Genomic DNA, 17,018 nt, shown 5'->3' with positions numbered 1-17,018 from the left:
GGGGGAGTGGGGAGGGGTATTACTCAGAAGGGTGGTGGGAATGGGTGATAGGCTGATAAGTGTGGAAAACCTGTTGACGACTCTAAACGGCTGCAATTAGTCTTGCAGGGAAAGGCAAGGGGTGAGATGGCTAAAGATGGCTTTGTTATGTATAATGAGATAAGAATCCAATGTCTTTGTTCAAACCAGGTTTCTCCATGGTTTTAAGTTTGGTGATTAGTTGCAATTCAGCCACTTCTGTTGACAATTCAGCCACTCTAAACGGCTGCAATTAGTCTTGCAGTTTCCCTGCAAGACTAATTGCAGCCGAGTCGTCAACAGGTTTTCCACACTTATCAGCCTATCACCCATTCCCACCACCCTTCTGAGTAATACCCCTCCCCACTCCCCCACTATATTTAAGGATCTGGTGACTTCTGTTTCAGTGTATCTGAAGAAGTGTGCATGCACACGAAAGCTCATACCAGGAACAAACTCAGTTGGTCTCTAAGGTGCTACTAGAAAGAACTTTCGATTTTGTTTTGACTATGGCAGACCAACACGGCTACCCACCTGTAAAGTAAAACAACTGATTTGTCCAATCTCTCCTGCTCTGTGATTTGTCCAATCTCATTTCCCCACCTCTGTGGTTTCTGCCACCAAAAGGCTGCCACCAACCAGCAAAACACATGTGGAGCTTAGAGCAGTGTTCGAAATTTGCCAGGTGTCAGGCATATTTTGCACCTGGCTATTGGCCACTTGCAACCAAGATGCCTGAGTGCCAGGATGACGCCTGATGTCCCACCATCTGGGGGTGCATGCTTGGGGATCCTTGGATCTTGACTGTTTTCACACACTAGCAACATGTCCTGTAGAATTCTATCCATTATATTTTATCTGCAAAATCAGAATGAATTTCAGGAACCAAAAAGCATTATTGAAAATTATGACTTTTGAGCTGCTTGGTCCCAAAATGGCAACTAGGCATTCCATTTTGGTGACTGTAACCCCGGCTTAAGGAGCCATTTGGCACCTAGCTAATATATCTGAGTTTCTAACACTGGTTTAAGCACTTTCTCTTCCTGCCATTCTGGCAACACAAATCTTCGAAGCTGCTGTTTGCATTTCAAGGGAAGCTCCTTTGGTACCCTAGCAAAGAGAGAAAAAATCCAACTTCCTCCTCCCAGCCAGCCCTCAGGCTTCTCCTCAGCTGCTTTTTACATAATATAACCTTAGAATGGATGCGGGTGGCGCTGTGGTCTAAACCACAGAGCCTAGGGCTTGCTGATCAGAAGGTCGGCAGTTCGAATCCCCATGATGGGGTGAGCTCCCGTTGCTCGGTCGCTGCTCCTGCCAACCTAGCAGTTCGAAAGCACGTCAAAGTGCAAGTAGATAAATAGGTACCACTCCGACGGGAAGGTAAATAGCGTTTCCAGTTTCGCCAGAAGTGGCTTAGTCATGCTGGCCACATGACCCGGAAGCTGTCTGCAGACAAATGCTGGCTCCTTCGGCCAGTAAAGCAAGATGAGAGCGCAACCCCAGAGTCGTCCATGACTGGACCTATGGTCAGGGGTCCCTTTACCTTTAACCTTTGAAGACATCTGAAGGCAGCTCTGTATAGGGAAGCTTTTAAAGGTGTATTCTTTGATTGTGTTTTTATATATGTTGGAAGCCGGCAAGAGTGGCTGGGGCAACCTAGGAGGATGGACGGGGTACTACTACTACTACTACTAATTATTATTGTTATTATTATTATTAACAAGTATGGAAACTGCATTCAGGCAATTAATACCATGCATAATTCAGGCAGTTTGGCCAAACTGCAGGAGGCAGTGAAAGATAGGCGTGCCTGGCGTGCTCTGGTCCATCGGGTCACGAAGAGTCGGACACAACTGAACGACTGAACAACAATTCAGGCATAAGAGTTAAAGAAAATTGCTGAAGAAGAATCCACAGCTATCCCTCTGCCCCCCCCCCCTTTAAGATCCTACCTTGTACTTCTCGAAAGCCTCCTCCAGAGGAATCACCTTGTGATTTTCATGCATCTTGGATTTGTCACACACTACACAGATAGGACTTTCATGGTCCTCACAGAAGAGGCTCAGGGGTTCCTGGTGCTTCTCACAGACTCTCCCCTCTGGTCCTCCCTCCTCATCCCTTTCGAGACTGAGCTTCTTGATCAATTCCACAAGGTGAGCCAGTTGCCTGTTTGGGATGAGATTCCTTTTCTGCACTGTTCCTCTGCACTGAGGGCAGGAGGCCTGCCTGCCTCTCGCCCCACAACACTGGACCAAGCAGGACCGGCAGAAGTTGTGCCCACACTCTGCGGTGGTCACTGGATCCTTGAAATACTCCAGGCAGATGGAGCAAGTGGCTTCATCGCAGAGATCTTGCACGGGACTCCCTGCAGCAGCCATGGCTCCCTCGCGCCACAGAAAGAGTTAAATTTCACTTCTTCCGTTTTCAGCCACTGGGTTTTCCCCTTCCTGCAAAGGACTCCAGAACTCAATGCCCACGTGGCTTCTTTTTTTCTTTTCTTTTCAGTGCTGGCAGGCTGCTGCTTAATCAGCTTTGATGGTCTCTTCATTGCTTTGCAGAGAGGAGGGGACGGGGAGAGAGAGATCTACACTGACCCAAGAAGGCAATGTGTAAATAATGTTAAAAAACAAATAAACTTAAGCATTGTGGAGAGACAGGCTCTGTTTAAAGAAAATCCATCTTCCAGCTCTACAATTCCCCCTCAGTCTGCTTTTTCCTGAGGGTTTGTTGCCGGAGCTGGAGAGATAAATTGGAGTTCTTGTTATTAATATACCAAAAAAAACACACACACCAAGAACTCTGGCCAGAAATTTCAATATGTTACGGAAATTATGGGGGGGGGGGTCACCTAAGCAAAGTCTCCTCCTGAGTAAACTCATTTGGGGTAAAACAAAATCGAAAATTCTTTCTAGTAGCACCTTAGAGACCAACTGAGTTTGTTCCTGGTATGAGCTTTCGTGTGCATGCACACTTCTTCATTTGGGGTATGGAGTGATGCACTTAAGGGGACCCATCTCTCTGCCATGATCCAGTAGGCGAGAGACCACGTACACAGGGAGATGCCTCAGCAGGTAATCTCTGGGTGCTTCAGGAAGCCACTGGGCTAATATCCCTCAACTGGAATCCCATTGTTCTCTCCCAGATAAGTGCTCAAGGTATCTTTGCCAATAACATCCATTCACATTGGCTGAGGGCTATCTCCCTGATATTGCTCTGTTTCCCCCATATGCTAATCTTGTTTTTCCTGTTTTTCCTATATGTCAATCATGTATAACGCTTCCCTTTCGTGATGTAGTGATGATGTAGTAATGATGTTTCCAAACTGTATTCTGGGATATGATAGGAGTTTTTAAAAGTTCTTGTAACACTGCTCTGGGTGTGCAGTTTGACTGTAACCTATTGCGCAATAAACCCTGTCTTGTCATTGCTCCAGTGGCTGGACTTCTTTTATTTAACTCCGCAGAAACCAGTGGGCTTATCCCTAAGGGCCAGGTGCCTGGGCAGTTCCACACCTGGGATTTTTCCATTACAAATACTAGGAATAAATCCTACTCATGAGTTACAGTCAAATAAAGGTATATATTCTGGTAAGAGTAACAGGCTTGTAAATTCTAACAGAAAAACAGCTTTTTAAAGTCACATACGTATAATTCGTTACAATGTAGAACAAAAGAGGTTTAACTCAACAACAAATGATGTATAAGTCCGTAACCAAAAGTATTCAAAAGGTTGTTTTGTATGTGGAGCCGGAGTCGAGAGATGATTCAAAGAAAGAACCCAGGACAGAGCCCTGTTTCGGTATGAACGCCTTCGTCAGCTAATGTGTGAATTCGTGTTAGTTTGTAAAGTACCAAGTGGTTCTATGTTTTTCAAATGTAGCGTCTACGTATGAAGCGATCAACGTGTCTCTATGCGTGTGTTTTTTGGAGCTGGAGAGATGACAATCCAGAGTAGTGAAAGCTCTGGTTATCTCCCACTTGGACTACTGCAATGCGCTCTACGTCAGGCTACCTTTGACGATGACCTGGAAACTCCAACTAATCCAGAATGCGACAGCTAGACTGGTGACTGGGAGCAGCCGCTGGGGCGATATAACACCCTGTTCCTAAAATATCTGCAGTGGCTTCTAGTGCATTTCTGAGCACAATTCAAAGTGCTGGTGCTGACCTTTAAATCCCTAAATGGCCTTGGCCCTGCCTGAAGGAGCGTCTACACCCCCATCATTCAGCCCAGACACAGGTCCTTTTCCAAGGGTCTTCTGCTGGTTCCCTCACTGTGAGAAGCGAAGTTACAGGGAACGAGGCAGAGAGCCTTATCGGTAGTGGCGCCCTCTCTGTGGAACGCCGTCCCTTCAGATGTCAAGGAGATAAAGAACTATACAACATTTAGAAGACACCTGAAGGCAGCCCTGTATCTGGAAGTTTTTAATGTTTGATATTTTACTATGTTTTATATATGTTGTAAGCCACCCAGAGTAACAGGGAACCAGGCAGAGGGCCTTCTTGGTAGTGGCGCCCGCCCTGTGGAACGCCCTCCCATCAGAAGTCAAGGGAATAAACAACTACCTGACATTCAGAAAATACCTGAAGGCAGCCCTGTTTAGGGAAATTTTTAAACTGTGATATTTTAAATGTATTTTAATGTTTGGTGGAAGCCGCCCAGAGTGGCTGAGGAGACCCAGCCAGATGGGCGGGGTACAAATAAATTATTATTATTATTATTATTATTATTATTATTATTATTATTATTATTATTATTATTATTATTATTTAGCTGGGGAAACCCAGCCTAATAGGTGGGTTATAAATAATAAAATTATTGCTACAGCAGTGTAGTGCAGAGGGAGCATGTTGGGCACCTAAGAACACATGTTTCCACACTAGTTATCTGATTTCTGATTTCAACCGTTTGTATATTTTTAATTGTATGGTTTTATGTCCACTTTGATTTCTAAAATAAACTTCCATTCTAATTTTTTTGGGGGAAATGCAGGCATTTGCACCATTCACAGTCAGTTATGAGACTTCCAACCCATCTGTTGCTCAGGCAAGTTCTGTGACCGCATCTAAGGGGTGTGAAGGGGTTAAAGCAACGGAGTTTCGAATCCTAGAGCGGCCCAAGCATATGTCAAAGGAAGATGGGTTGCAGGGGCGGGCGGAAGGGAGACGCTGCTTTCCGGTTCCCTCCCTCCTTCTCTTGACTGGCGCCTGAGAATGACGTAGCTGGCTGCAGGTTCTCTGCGAGGTAAATGAGAAAGCAGGTGAGCGAAAGGTGGGAAGAAGCGGAGGGTCTGCCCAGGTCCGCTTCTGTTTTAATTTAATTAAGTTTTTGAATTGCTCCTTATTCGGAGCTTGGGGAGGTCTCATAAGACTAGGGGACCAGGGCAACGGAGGCATCCCCATCACTTGGGTCAGCTGCTGTTAAAAGTTGCAAGCTGGCCCTCCCATTAAGCAGAATGAATTGGGGAACTGGTTTTGAATGGCCAGGTTTGGGTGCTGTGCCTTTTGTTGCTGATAGCTCCGTTGGTTAGAGCATGGTGCTGATAACATCGAGGATTGGGTTCAAGTCCCCATATGGGGCACCTGCATCTTCCTGCGTTGCAGGGGGTTGGACTAGATGACCCTCAGGGGTCCCCTCCCACTGCACGGTTAGACTTTCCAAGTGCACGGTGCTATTTTCCGCCCTGCCGCAGGCAGCAAAATGTCTTAGGCTAGCCCTGCTTCTGGGCTGCTGAGACCCTACACCCACTCCCAATCTTATGTATGGCCTTATCCACACTATACATTTAAAGCAGTCTCATACCACTTTCAGCAGTCACTGCTTCCCCCATAAAATCCTGGGGAGCGCAATCTGTTAAGGAAACTGAGAGTTGTTAAGAGGCACATGCCCACATTGCCCTCCAATTCCGAGAGTGTCTTCACAATCCAACCCTTTTTCTAGGGGACTCTGGGATTGTTTAAAAGTTTTTTAGAGGCTGTAGCAAGCTATCCTGGCTGTTTACATCACCTTGGCTTGTGAGCACAAGAGGCGAATTAAGTATCATGTGCATTGAGTTTTTGTCTGTCTGAAGGTTCCTTAGGAATTAAAATAGATTTTTGGAGGTGCAGAAATAGCAGACACAATTAATATGGGGTATTCAGAGATTCTGAGAGGTTTTAGTCTTCAGACCTATAGATTTTCTCTCTTATTTTTCACTCCACTCCCCCCTCAGTAGGTGAAGTTTGGTCGTATTAGCTTCAAGGACAGTCAGATTCTGCTGGTTGTTGAAAGTTCCAGATGTTTTGCTGTCTCACTTGAAGAGTCCAGTTGGATGAATATCTTTAGCTGAAGGACAAGGATATTAGCAAGAGCGCTGAGGCATCCCTAAAGGGTTGATAGTGAAAGAGAGAGCAGAGAAGAGGCACAACAAGGCCAGTCCCTGTGGGAAGAAAAAGGCTGTGACACAAGAGACTGTGGCAGGTGCTAAAGCTGGTCATGGAACCAGAAATCAAAATGGAGGAGCAGAGCTGGAGCCCTGAATTTGGAGACCAAAGATCAATTCGTCCAAAAACTGGGAGGCTCAAGGAAGTTCTCCTTGGGGAAGCCCAACAAAATGTGAAACAGGAGCCAAACGATGATCCGTCAAGGAACTGGGACGCCCAGTTGCAGGAGTTTTTGAAGATGCTACAGGATTCTCATTCTGGAGAGGGAAACCCACAAGTGCCTGAGACAAGGGATTGGGACAATCCCAAAGTATTGGAAGTTACTTCTGAGGGAGTGACAGGTGACCACAGCTGGCCCAGAGTATTGTGGGCTTCCCAAATCCAGCCACATCTTGCTGGGGAAGCCCAAGAGGACCATGAGACCAATCTGAATGCCATTCCCAGTGGGAAGGAGAAGGCAAGAACTCCATCTGGGGATGGTGCCGAGATGGAGAGGCAGCGCCGGTGTTTTCGTGAGCTCTGCTACCAAGAGGCCGATGGGCCTTACAAGCTTTTCAGGCAGCTCCAGGCATGTTGCCATCAGTGGCTGAAGCCAGAGAGACACACCAAGGAGCAGATCCTGGAGCTGGTGACCCTGGAGCAGTTCCTGGCTGCCCTGCCACAGGAGATGCAGAGCTGGGTGAGGGAACGTAACCCAGGGAGCTGTGCCTGGGCAGTGACCCTGGCGGAGGAATTCCTTCTGAGTCAGAAGGAGGTCAACAGCTGGGAAGGGCAGGTGAGATGATGTTTCCAAAGTTGTGTCCTTGGTCACATCCACAGCATACATTTGATGCAGGTGTGACTCATATGGCTTCCTCCAAAGTATCCTGGGAAGTGTAGTTTATTAACGGTGCTGTGTGTTGTAGCTCTGTGAGGGGTAAACTACATTTCCCAGAACTCAATGGGGAGAAGCTATGTGCTTTAAATGTGTACTGCAGGCATTGCAAGCATGCCTGAATTGGGTTTTGAAAATGGTGCCCTTGAAGCACTCTTGGGTCTTGAATTGCTGTTGCTGCTGCTGCTGCTGCTGCTGCTGCTACTACTACTACTACTACTACTATTAAAACTTATTATCAGTCTATATTTTTGCCAATGCAACCCAAAGCGACTTACAACAATGTTTGTAAGCACAAAGCCCCAATTGGGCACCTAGCCACCTTGACAAAGCCAGTGTCAAGGCAGCAACCAGGAGCAAGTCAGCAGTAACTCACAAAGTGTCAGTGAAATTCACTCTTTATTCAAAGAAACAAAGCAGCTCAGGCCTAGTGATCACAGCAATTCTTCCCAGTAGATATTTACCCAATGAGGCAGTTGTGAGGAACCTGAGACTCCTTCCTCTTGTCTCCCTTTGCTCCACCCTCTTCATTCCCCTTTGTGTTCTGGGAGACTAGGGCTCTTATTACATTCTTGTGATAGATTGTGATAATATCAAGTCCTTGTAATAAGTAACATTTATCGCCAACCTCTAAACACACATTTTGCCTGCACTGTGACTTGGTTTTGAACTGACTCTTCTCCCCTGCGTCTTCCCCACCAGCAGATCACAGGGATGTCAGAAAAGGAGCTTGTAAATCCCCACGAGGCAGAACAGGCTCTGCCGGGCATGGTGAAGATGCAGCTTTCCACATGGCCCAAGCAGGGGGACGAGGAGAGTGTGAGCTTATTGGGTGAGTTCCTCCGGGGTCTATCTCTTCAAATACCTCAGGGACTCCTGAATTACCAGTTTTGTTGCTTTCCCCCACCTAAAATGGAGGAAGGCTCGTCTTCCCAGGTCACCTTCAAGCTCTGTGGGTTTGGGGGCCATTTTAGAAATACATGATTCCTAAAACTGTCCACACAACTGGCCATTGCCTGCTAAGTAGTGGTCCTGCTCAATTATGGGGCAGATTAATCATTTTTGCAAAGGGTGCAGACGCACAGAGAGGGAAGCTTGTTAGTCTAGACCAGGGGTGGGTACTATTTGGCCAATAAGTCCATTTTTAAAATTGCATTTGCAATTCAAAAAAAATCAGTACCTACCGGTATATATGCAATTCAGAAATGCACAGATAGATAGATTTAGTGTGTTTTTTTAATAAAATTTTTATTTTCTACATTAAACAACAAACATATCAAACAAATAAAGCAGAAACAATTAACAAATAATAAAAAACACATCAAACACATTACAACAACATAAAAAACAACAAAAGAAAACTTATACATACCTAGACTGGAACATTAAAAGTATCATTGTTTAATTCTAGTTTCTATCTTCTTTAGGGGACTTCCCCCGTTCCCTCAACTGCGTTCAATATTAATATACTTTGGTAACTTTATAACTATTTTCTTAACATTCACCACTATTCTTAATAATCTTTAAGATACTAATTAATCATATATAATTCATTACTTAAACAACATATTAAACATCAGATAGATAGATTTAGAACTGGAAAATGTGCAGAAAGGAACTTCAAAAATGATCAACTCCTCTAGAATAAAATGTTCCACATTTGTTAGAAATTGATCTCTTATTGTGGTGACACCTACACATTGGAACTCCCTGCCTGTTGACATTACGCAGGCACACCCTTTTTGACTCCTGCTAAAAACATTTTTTGTTTATAGACAACCCTAGTAAGATATTAGAATGCTGATGTGTTTTTAGTTTATTGCTGGTTTTCTGAGCATTTTAATTATTTTTACTGCAATCTTACTGTTTTATTATTTTTTAAAACTGTTTTGGGGTTCTCTACAATCAGATGGCTTATCAATTTTGGGGGCTATTTAATTTGGTGGGGGAAACATAGTAGAGCTATCTGCATTTAGGCATGGCATGGAGAAAGGGAATAGGGACAAAAAAGAAGTCCACTTTCTCATATAGTACTTTGTATCACAAGTGGTAGAAGATTCATGATAGACAAAAGAGGAAGCACTTCTTCACAAAGAGCAAAGCTGGAGCTATTGCTATTTTTCTAGAAAAGGAGGTGCCGGAACTCACCATGAACGCTTCTTCCCTTGTTCTCTTCGAATGGCAATGGCGCCCACCTGAGAGGAGCCAGAATCAATTTCCAGTGTGTTCCAGCTGAAAAAAAGCCCTGGTTGGGGCTGTGTCTGATTCTCTTCTTTCTTCTTCTCTTCTTTCTTCCAGCAGGGGACAGGCGACTGAGTGAAAGCAAGGGGCAGAAGCGCTTGCGAGAAAGTCCTGAACAAACAGAGCTGCAGAAGACAACCTTGAAAGCAGGCCAAGAGAAGGATTACCTGTGCCAGGGAGAAGCTGATAAGGACCGGCGTAGGGCAGAGACACAGAAGAGAAATGACACAAAGAAGGCAGCAGATCCATTTATTATCCAACAAGGTGTTTGCAAAGATGCCGCCCAGCAGCATGAAGAGAATGACATGGAATATGACACGGGCGGGGAAATCTGTGGTCAAAAGGCTCACGGGAGTACGGACGAGGGTATTCCCACAGAGGAGACACCATACAAATGTTGGCAATGCGGTCGGAGCTTCAGCAGCAGCTCAGACCTTTTGATACACGAGAGAAGCCACGTAGGTGAGAAACTGTATAAATGCTCCCACTGTGGAAAAAGAGAGACAATCCAGACCGGCCAGACTGCGCATAAATGTTCCCAGTGTGGGAAAAACTTTGACTGGATCCCTCAAGTAAGACCCCGTGGGAGAGAAGAACGTTACTCCTGCACGGAGTGCGAGAAAAGCTACACCTCCAAGTCGTTCCTCCTCAAACACCAGCAACTCCACAGAGGCGAGAAACCTTATAAATGCTGCTTTTGCCCGGAAGCCTACACAAACTGGTGGGAGCTCAAAGCTCATCGGCAAACTCACCGAGGCGACACACCACATAAGCCATATAAATGTTCGCATTGCGGGATGATCTTCCTCTGGAACTCGCAGCTTCTGTCCCGCGAGGGTAGCCACACAGCCTTCTGCTGCTACTGCGGGAAAGGCTTCATGCAAAACTCGGAGCTCGTTGAGCACGAGAAGACCCACGCGGCAGAGGAGCCGTTGGCGTGTTTTATCTGCGGGGAAAACTTTGGAGTCAGCGCTGAGCTGCTTGCCCATGTGCAGAAGCACAGAGAGAACCCACTTCAATGCTCGGTTTGTGGAGAGGTCTTCAAGAACAGTTTGTAAGCCCATGGACTAGAAGTTATGGGTGACGGCCAATCGTTGCCTCCCGTTTGCACAATGTACTTCTCTTGGTGTTGTATACCTTAGCCATCAAATGCCTCGTTTAAAAATATTAACAAAATAGAAAATTCTTTCCAGTAGCACCTTAGAGACCAACTGAGTTTGTTCTTGGTATGAGCTTTCGTGTGCATGCACACGAAAGCTCATACCAAGAACAAACTCAGTTGGTCTCTAAGGTGCTACTGGAAAGAATTTTCTATTTTGTTTCGACTATGGCAGACCAACACGGCTACCCACCTGTAACTAAAAATATTAAAACTGTAATGTTTTAAAATTCCTTGTGAATATGAATGGCGTGCGTGAACCTGTGCTTGGTCAGATTTCAGAGGCATTGCAGGCGACGACCAATTTAGTGGCATCGGATTTCGCAGGTGTGCATGGACCAAACCCAGAAGTAGCCCCCAAAGGTCATAAAGTTGTCACAAAAAGTGGGGGGGATGACACAGGGCAGAGTAGGTTTATACACGTGAGCATCCAGAACGTAACCCCCTTGCAAAACAAGGACTGCCGGTGTATGCATCTGAATACCAGTTGGTGGAAAGGAGAGGAGAGGAAAGGACTTTTGTGCCTAGTCCCTGCTTGCAAGTTTCTCACGAGCATCCCTTTAGCTCCTGCGAGAACAGGATGCTTCTTGGGACATTGCCCTCTGGACATCAGGCAGGTACCTTCGCCACATTCTTTTTGGCACCTGCTGAAAAGCACTGTGTCCAGACATGTAGACGTTGGAGTGTTTTAACCTCTCTCCAATTTACTGCTGATTTTAATTTTTTTTAATGTTTCTAATGTACTTGTTTTTAACTGCTTTTAACTGATCCGTTTAATATTTCTTGTAAACTGCCTAGAGGTTTTGTCTTTACAACCAAGCGATATATTTTGTTATATAAGGCAATAAAAATGCCGGGCTAGATGGACCAGGACTGATCGAGCAGGCTCCTCTTATGCGCCATGTATGCGCCAGTCATCAGCCGGCCCGCTTCATCTGCTGGAGCTCCCCAGAAACCTAGCTGGAACGTGTGCCGAGGAGGAGGGTGGGCGACCAAGATGATCAAGGGTCTGTAAACCAAGCCTTATGAGACAGGGGTTGAAGGAGCTAGGTAGGTTTAGCCTGGAGGAGACTGAGAGGAGATAGGATAGCCATCTTCAAATATCTCAAGGGCTGTCACATGGAATATGGAGCAAGCTTGTTTTCTCCGGCTGTGGAAGGTTGGGACTCAAACCACTGGCTTTAAGTTACTAGGAAGGAGATTCCGACTAAACATCAGGAAGAGCTTTCTGGCGGTTTTGACAGCGGAATGGTCTCCCTCGGGAGATGGTGGACTCGGGGGTGCACATGTGCAGTGTCCAGTTGGTGTCATGGTGGTGGCACCCGCCCTTATTCTGGTAGGAAGTGCTCTGCGCACTGGGGGGGGGCAAAAAAGGAGGGGGCAAGGAGGGTCCGTTGAGTTGGAGTGAGAACTCCTGGGGGGCAGCGGCAGAAACACAAGTGCCGAAGGGACAGGTGCAGGGAGGTGGGGACGAGGTTAAGCAGGGAGACCCAAAGGAAGAGAGCAGCAGGAAGGCCATTGTGGCAGAGAAGGAACAACTTCAGATTCCCTTGAACCCCCCCCCCCCAGTTTTTTAAAAAGTACATTTATCTTTGCCAACCCCATTACTAGTGACACCTCTTCTATTATATAATCAGTGGACATGCCCCCACCTGCTTCCCTTTCAATGCCCTTCAGCTTCCATGCTCTTGTACAGCATGTTTCTTTTCAACCGTTTAAAAAACATCTTTGCAGTCCATTAACGCCCCCTCCACCATAGAGAAAGGCAGTGTGGTGTAGTGGTTCCAGTGTGTAGCACAAGGACTTGGGAGGTGCAGATTCAAACCCGCCACCCTCCTCAACAGCCACAAAGCCCATTGGGTGCTCCTGAAGACCCTTTCCTACCTCTTAAGGCAGTCCTAAAGGGGAAATGAGGACAGGACAAAACACAGACCTAATTTATCTCCCTGGAGAAAATGTGAGGTATAAATGTAACAAAACACCAAAAAAAAATGTTGGCATGTGGGTAACCTGACTTGAGAGATGTTTTGGTGTTGTAAAATATTTCAGATATTTTAACTGCTTTTAAATGACTTAAATATGTTTTGTTTTGTTTTTTGTTTTGTTTTGTATTCCTTGGCTACTCATTGGTTTGCCACCCTGGGCTCTTTTGGCAGGAAGAAGGGTGGAAATTTAATAAATAAGGAATCAATTTATATTTGTTAAGGATTGGAAACTTCTTGTGGGCTTTTTGCATGAAAGAGACAATGAACCTGCAATATCTGGAGCTGAACATTGAAAAAATAGTGGTTTATAGAAAATAGAATGGTTGGATTTCAATTTGAGTGAATCCTTTGAACAAGTTGTTATACTTACCAGTACTTGACAGAATCAGAAGTCTTTCTGTGTTTTTCTATTTCCCCCCTTTTCTTTTCTTTTTCTTCTGCTTCTTTTTTCCTTCTACCTTCTCTTTGCTCCTGTTTCTTTTTAGATTAGATTTTTAAAAATTCTTTTATTCTGGTATATTATAAAAATATACTTTGCACTGTGTATAAACTTTTGAATATCTTTTGATGAGTATCAGTAAAAATAAAATGTGGAAAAAAGGAATCATTAGTGTTATCCATAATCTCCCCAGCCCAGCCCCAAATGTTACTGTTAGGTGGGTTTGTAAATAACACAAAACACGTAGGTAAAAGGTGAATGACTCCTGGATGGTTAAGTCCATTCAAAGGCGACTATGGGGTTGCGGCGCTCATCTCGCTTTCAGGTCGAGGGAGCTGGTGTTTGTCCACAGACAGCTTTTTGGGTCATGTGGCCAACATGACTAAACTGCTTCTGGTGCAACGCAACACCGTGATGGAAACCAGAGCGCCCGGAAACGCTGTTTAACTTCATTGCATCTTTTAAATTTCCAACGATTCACAAACCAAAAAGAAAATATCAACATAATTTCACATTACAAAGTCTCCATGTAAACCTGCCAGTGATTTTAACTGTTTAAGAAGAAGAATAATTTATTATTTATACCCCGTCCATCTGGCTGGGGTACTACACTTGGGCAAAAAAAAAAAAATGAAAGGCACAAATACAGGATGGGTGACACCTGGCTTGAGAGCAGTACATGTGAAAAGGATCTAGGAGTCTTGGTAGACCATAAACATGACATGAGTCAACAGTGTGATGCAGCAGCTTAAAAAGCCAATGCAATTCTGGGCTGCATCGGTAGGATTATAGCATCTAGATCAAGGGAAGTAATAGTACCACTGTATTCCTCTCTGGTCAGACCTCACCTGGAATACTGTGTCCAGTTCTGGGCACCACAGTTCAAGAAGGATACTGACAAGCTGGAACGTGTCCAGAGGAGGGCAACCAAAATGGTCACAGGCCTGGAAACGATGCCTTATGAGGAACGGCTTAGGGAGCTGGGTATGTTTATGTTAGGAAAACGTCCCGGGGGGAAAAGTTGTGAGACTGACCCCCAGGTAGGGACGAAGCCTGCATGCCCTCCTGACTACTCGAGTCCAGGGGCATGCTGATAATATGCAATTGCTCTCCGGCGTGAAGAACAACACACACAAGCCATTAAGGCTAAAAACTACTTTATTGCAGATAAAATGCAGAGTATGTCTCTGCTTGCCAGCTCAGACAGTCAGAGATTTACATAAAAGCGTCCAGCATCTCAGAGCCAGAAACGAAAGTAAAGTACAACAGTACAGTACAAAACATCACGTGTGTGAGAAAGCTGGAAGGACTAGTGGCTTTCCCACAGGATGAAAACAGACACAATAGTTATGTGAGCCTCGCTGCTGAGGCTTTTGCAGCTTGGCTTGTAATAATATCACAACAGTTTAGCCTGGAGAAGAGAAGGTTAAGGGGTTATATGATAGCCATGTTCAAATATACAAAAGGATGTCATATAGAAGAGGGAGAAAGGTTGTTGTCTGCTGCTCCAGAGAAGCGGACACGGGGCAATGGATTCAAACTACAAGAAAGAAGATTCCACCTAAACATTAGGAAGAACTTCCTGACAGTGAGAGCTGTTCGGCAGTGGAATTTGCTACCAAGGAGTGTGGTGGAGTCTCCTTCTTTGGAGGTCTTTAAGCAGAGGCTTGACAGCCATCTGTCAGGAATGCTTTGATGGTGTTTCCTGCTTGGTAGGGGGTTGGACTGGATGGCCCTTGTGGTCTCTTCCAACTCTATGATTCAATTCATTATATATTATTTCCCAGAAAGTTATATATTATTTCCCAGAAAGAAAATTTGGCTGTATCTAGAATAATTCCGTAAGTGGGAAAATGTCTCCTTATACCAAGATGAGGAATAGATTGAAATACAGAGAATTAGTTGTAGTTATAGGAAATGAATTGCTGTGAAATGAACTGCTTATGATCATTCTGTATTATATTTCTGTAACTATTTTTTGCGTCTGCTTTGTTTTTGTATAATTTTTTTTCTCTTTCTTTTTATTCGTCTGTATAATTTGTTTTGTTTGTATTCACATTTGTATTTGCATAATAACCCAATAAAATAATATTTAAAAATGGATTTAAATCACTAGTCAATAAGACTTGATTTAAATCATTCCCCCCCAAAAAAGACTCATTCTTGCTGGTATAATCTTAATATTTACAACCAGATGAAAGTTTTGTTTTTGGAATAATAAATTTTTGGAGTAGTTTTTACAATTATATCAAAAATTACTGATTTGGTTGTACTCTTAGAAATACATAGACAGATAATTATGAAATTATTGTGAGGTTTAATAAGTTAACTTTATATTGGAACAACTTTTCTGCTGTACTCTATTGAAAGGAGAAAAATAATCATTTCCTTAATGACAATCTAAACCACGGGTGTCAAACACAAGGCCCGCAGGCCGAATCAGGCCCGCCAGACCTCATCATGTGGCCCGTGTAGCTGCCGCCGGACTGAGTGCGCACTCCGTGGCTGGGCTCCCGCCGCTGCTGTCGCTCTGCTGCCGCTATCAGCAGCGATGCTGCAAGCCCGCCAGATGAAAAGGCGGCTTGGGGGCAACTGCCGATCGTGCGCGGCAGCCCCCCCAAGCCGCATTTGCACTCAGAAGGCTCGCAAAGTCGCTGCGGAAGTGGCAGCGGCAGCAGGAGCCCAGCAACGGAGTGCGCACATGCGACATTATTACTTACATTATTACAAAAAACAGTCATAATTGAATGCAGTGACAATAATTTATGATAATAAAGAGTGGACACATAGTCCTACAGATACAACCGGCCCTTTGAGGGTGACCAAACTGCTGATGCGGCCCCCGATGAATTTGAGTTTGACACCCCTGATCTAAACCATTTATTTAACTAAAACAGTAACATTATAGCATATGCACCAATCTTTGTTAATTGATGTGACTAAACATTAAAAAAAAAAAAAACTTAGATTGAGTTTTAGCTCACATGAAAAACTTAAAAGAAATCCTTATTTCCTGTTGAAATGGAAAACTATCTTTAGAATGATTTTTCCTCCAAAAGCATTTTATTTTAAAAATCCAATTTAAATTTTAAAAAATCTGATTTAAATCAAAGAAATCCAATTTAAATCAAAGAAATCCTTTATTTTTATCCACCCTGGGAAATGGTGATGTCTCAGGGGACAGTTTGAGTCTAGGGGTTGGGAATCTACTCTGTTGTTGTTTTTCAGTTTCTGTTTCTTTCCCAGCATTTTTTTTCTTTTTTAATCTCCTCCCTTCCCTCATGTTGCTCTTTCTCCTTGATTGCTCAGCATCCTGTACTATCAGTGGCGCAGGTTGGGTGGATTGACACAGGAAAGGCTGGTCTTCAGCTAGAGGGTGGGACACAAGGGCACAGCACAGTTTCTGTAGTGTAGTGGTTATCACGTTCGCCTCACACGCGAAAGGTCCCTGGTTCGAAACCAGGCAGAAACAGTTTTATTCTTTATTTGTTGAGCTTGTTTTCGGTTGCTCCTCTAGATGGTGCTCACAGCATCCAACAGCAAGAAGGCAAAGAAAGTATAATACAATTGAATAAGCAATTATTATTTAGTGCAGAAACAAGCCTGCTTACCAAAAGTAAAATTCACATGAATTGTTCCACTCACTTGTACCTCTGGCCCCACCTACCACTGACAAGGACGATCTCCAAACCATCCTAAATATCTTTGCAGAAGCTTGTGGAAAACTTGGCCTATCACTCAAAATCCAAAAAACCAAATGCTGCACCAACTAGCACAAAAGAACCCCTCTGCAGCACCACAAATCCAACTCAATGGTGTAATGTTGGAAAGTGTTAATCACTTCTCCTACCTGGGAAGTTACCTTTCCTCAAGGGCTGAC

At 44.4% G+C, this 17,018-nt stretch overlaps 2 protein-coding genes and 1 non-coding gene across 5 annotated transcripts in view; 2 read left to right on the top strand and 1 right to left on the bottom strand.

Moving 5' to 3' along the window:
* LOC117042443 (zinc finger protein RFP-like) overlaps positions 1-2,424 on the bottom strand; it is a 30,646-nt gene extending 28,222 nt beyond the window's left edge. Inside the window, 1 exon segment of the mRNA XM_033141988.1 lies at positions 1,971-2,424. Coding sequence (XP_032997879.1) covers positions 1,971-2,396 — 426 coding nt within the window. The 5' untranslated portion in view covers positions 2,397-2,424.
* A 3,733-nt stretch (positions 2,425-6,157) lies between these two features.
* On the top strand, positions 6,158-10,726 carry LOC117042685 (zinc finger protein with KRAB and SCAN domains 8-like). 3 transcript variants are annotated; one of them, XM_033142288.1, is made up of 3 exons: positions 6,158-7,215; positions 8,017-8,146; positions 9,616-10,726. In XM_033142288.1, the coding sequence occupies exons 1-3, from the start codon at positions 6,493-6,495 to the stop codon at positions 10,611-10,613; spliced, it is 1,851 nt and encodes a 616-aa protein (XP_032998179.1). In that variant the 5' UTR covers positions 6,158-6,492; the 3' UTR covers positions 10,614-10,726. The 3 variants fall into 3 exon arrangements, with proteins under 3 accessions (XP_032998179.1, XP_032998177.1, XP_032998178.1); XM_033142286.1 differs by having other exon boundaries at positions 9,613-10,726; XM_033142287.1 differs by having other exon boundaries at positions 6,160-7,215; positions 8,020-8,146; positions 9,613-10,725.
* A 5,811-nt stretch (positions 10,727-16,537) lies between these two features.
* On the top strand, positions 16,538-16,610 carry TRNAV-CAC. Its single transcript has one exon. It is a non-coding gene; the product is annotated as a tRNA-Val (tRNA).
* Positions 16,611-17,018: the final 408 nt, after the last annotated feature.

This window comes from Lacerta agilis, chromosome 2 (assembly GCF_009819535.1).
Source record: "Lacerta agilis isolate rLacAgi1 chromosome 2, rLacAgi1.pri, whole genome shotgun sequence".
Lineage (NCBI taxonomy): Eukaryota > Metazoa > Chordata > Lepidosauria > Squamata > Lacertidae > Lacerta > Lacerta agilis.
Note: the sequence above shows the minus strand (reverse complement) of the source record. Positions and strands in the feature narration are given on the sequence as shown.

What these genes read in the sequence shown, in the direction of transcription:
- LOC117042685 (XM_033142286.1), top strand. Translation starts at nt 6,493, where the DNA reads ATGGAACCAGAAATCAAAATGGAGGAGCAGAGCTGGAGCCCTGAATTT. An exon ending in TCAACAGCTGGGAAGGGCAG is followed by an intron (nt 7,216 to 8,016) that starts GTGAGATGATGT and finishes CTTCCCCACCAG; the next exon opens with CAGATCACAGGGATGTCAGA. An exon ending in GGAGAGTGTGAGCTTATTGG is followed by an intron (nt 8,147 to 9,612) that starts GTGAGTTCCTCC and finishes TCTTTCTTCCAG; the next exon opens with CAGGGGACAGGCGACTGAGT.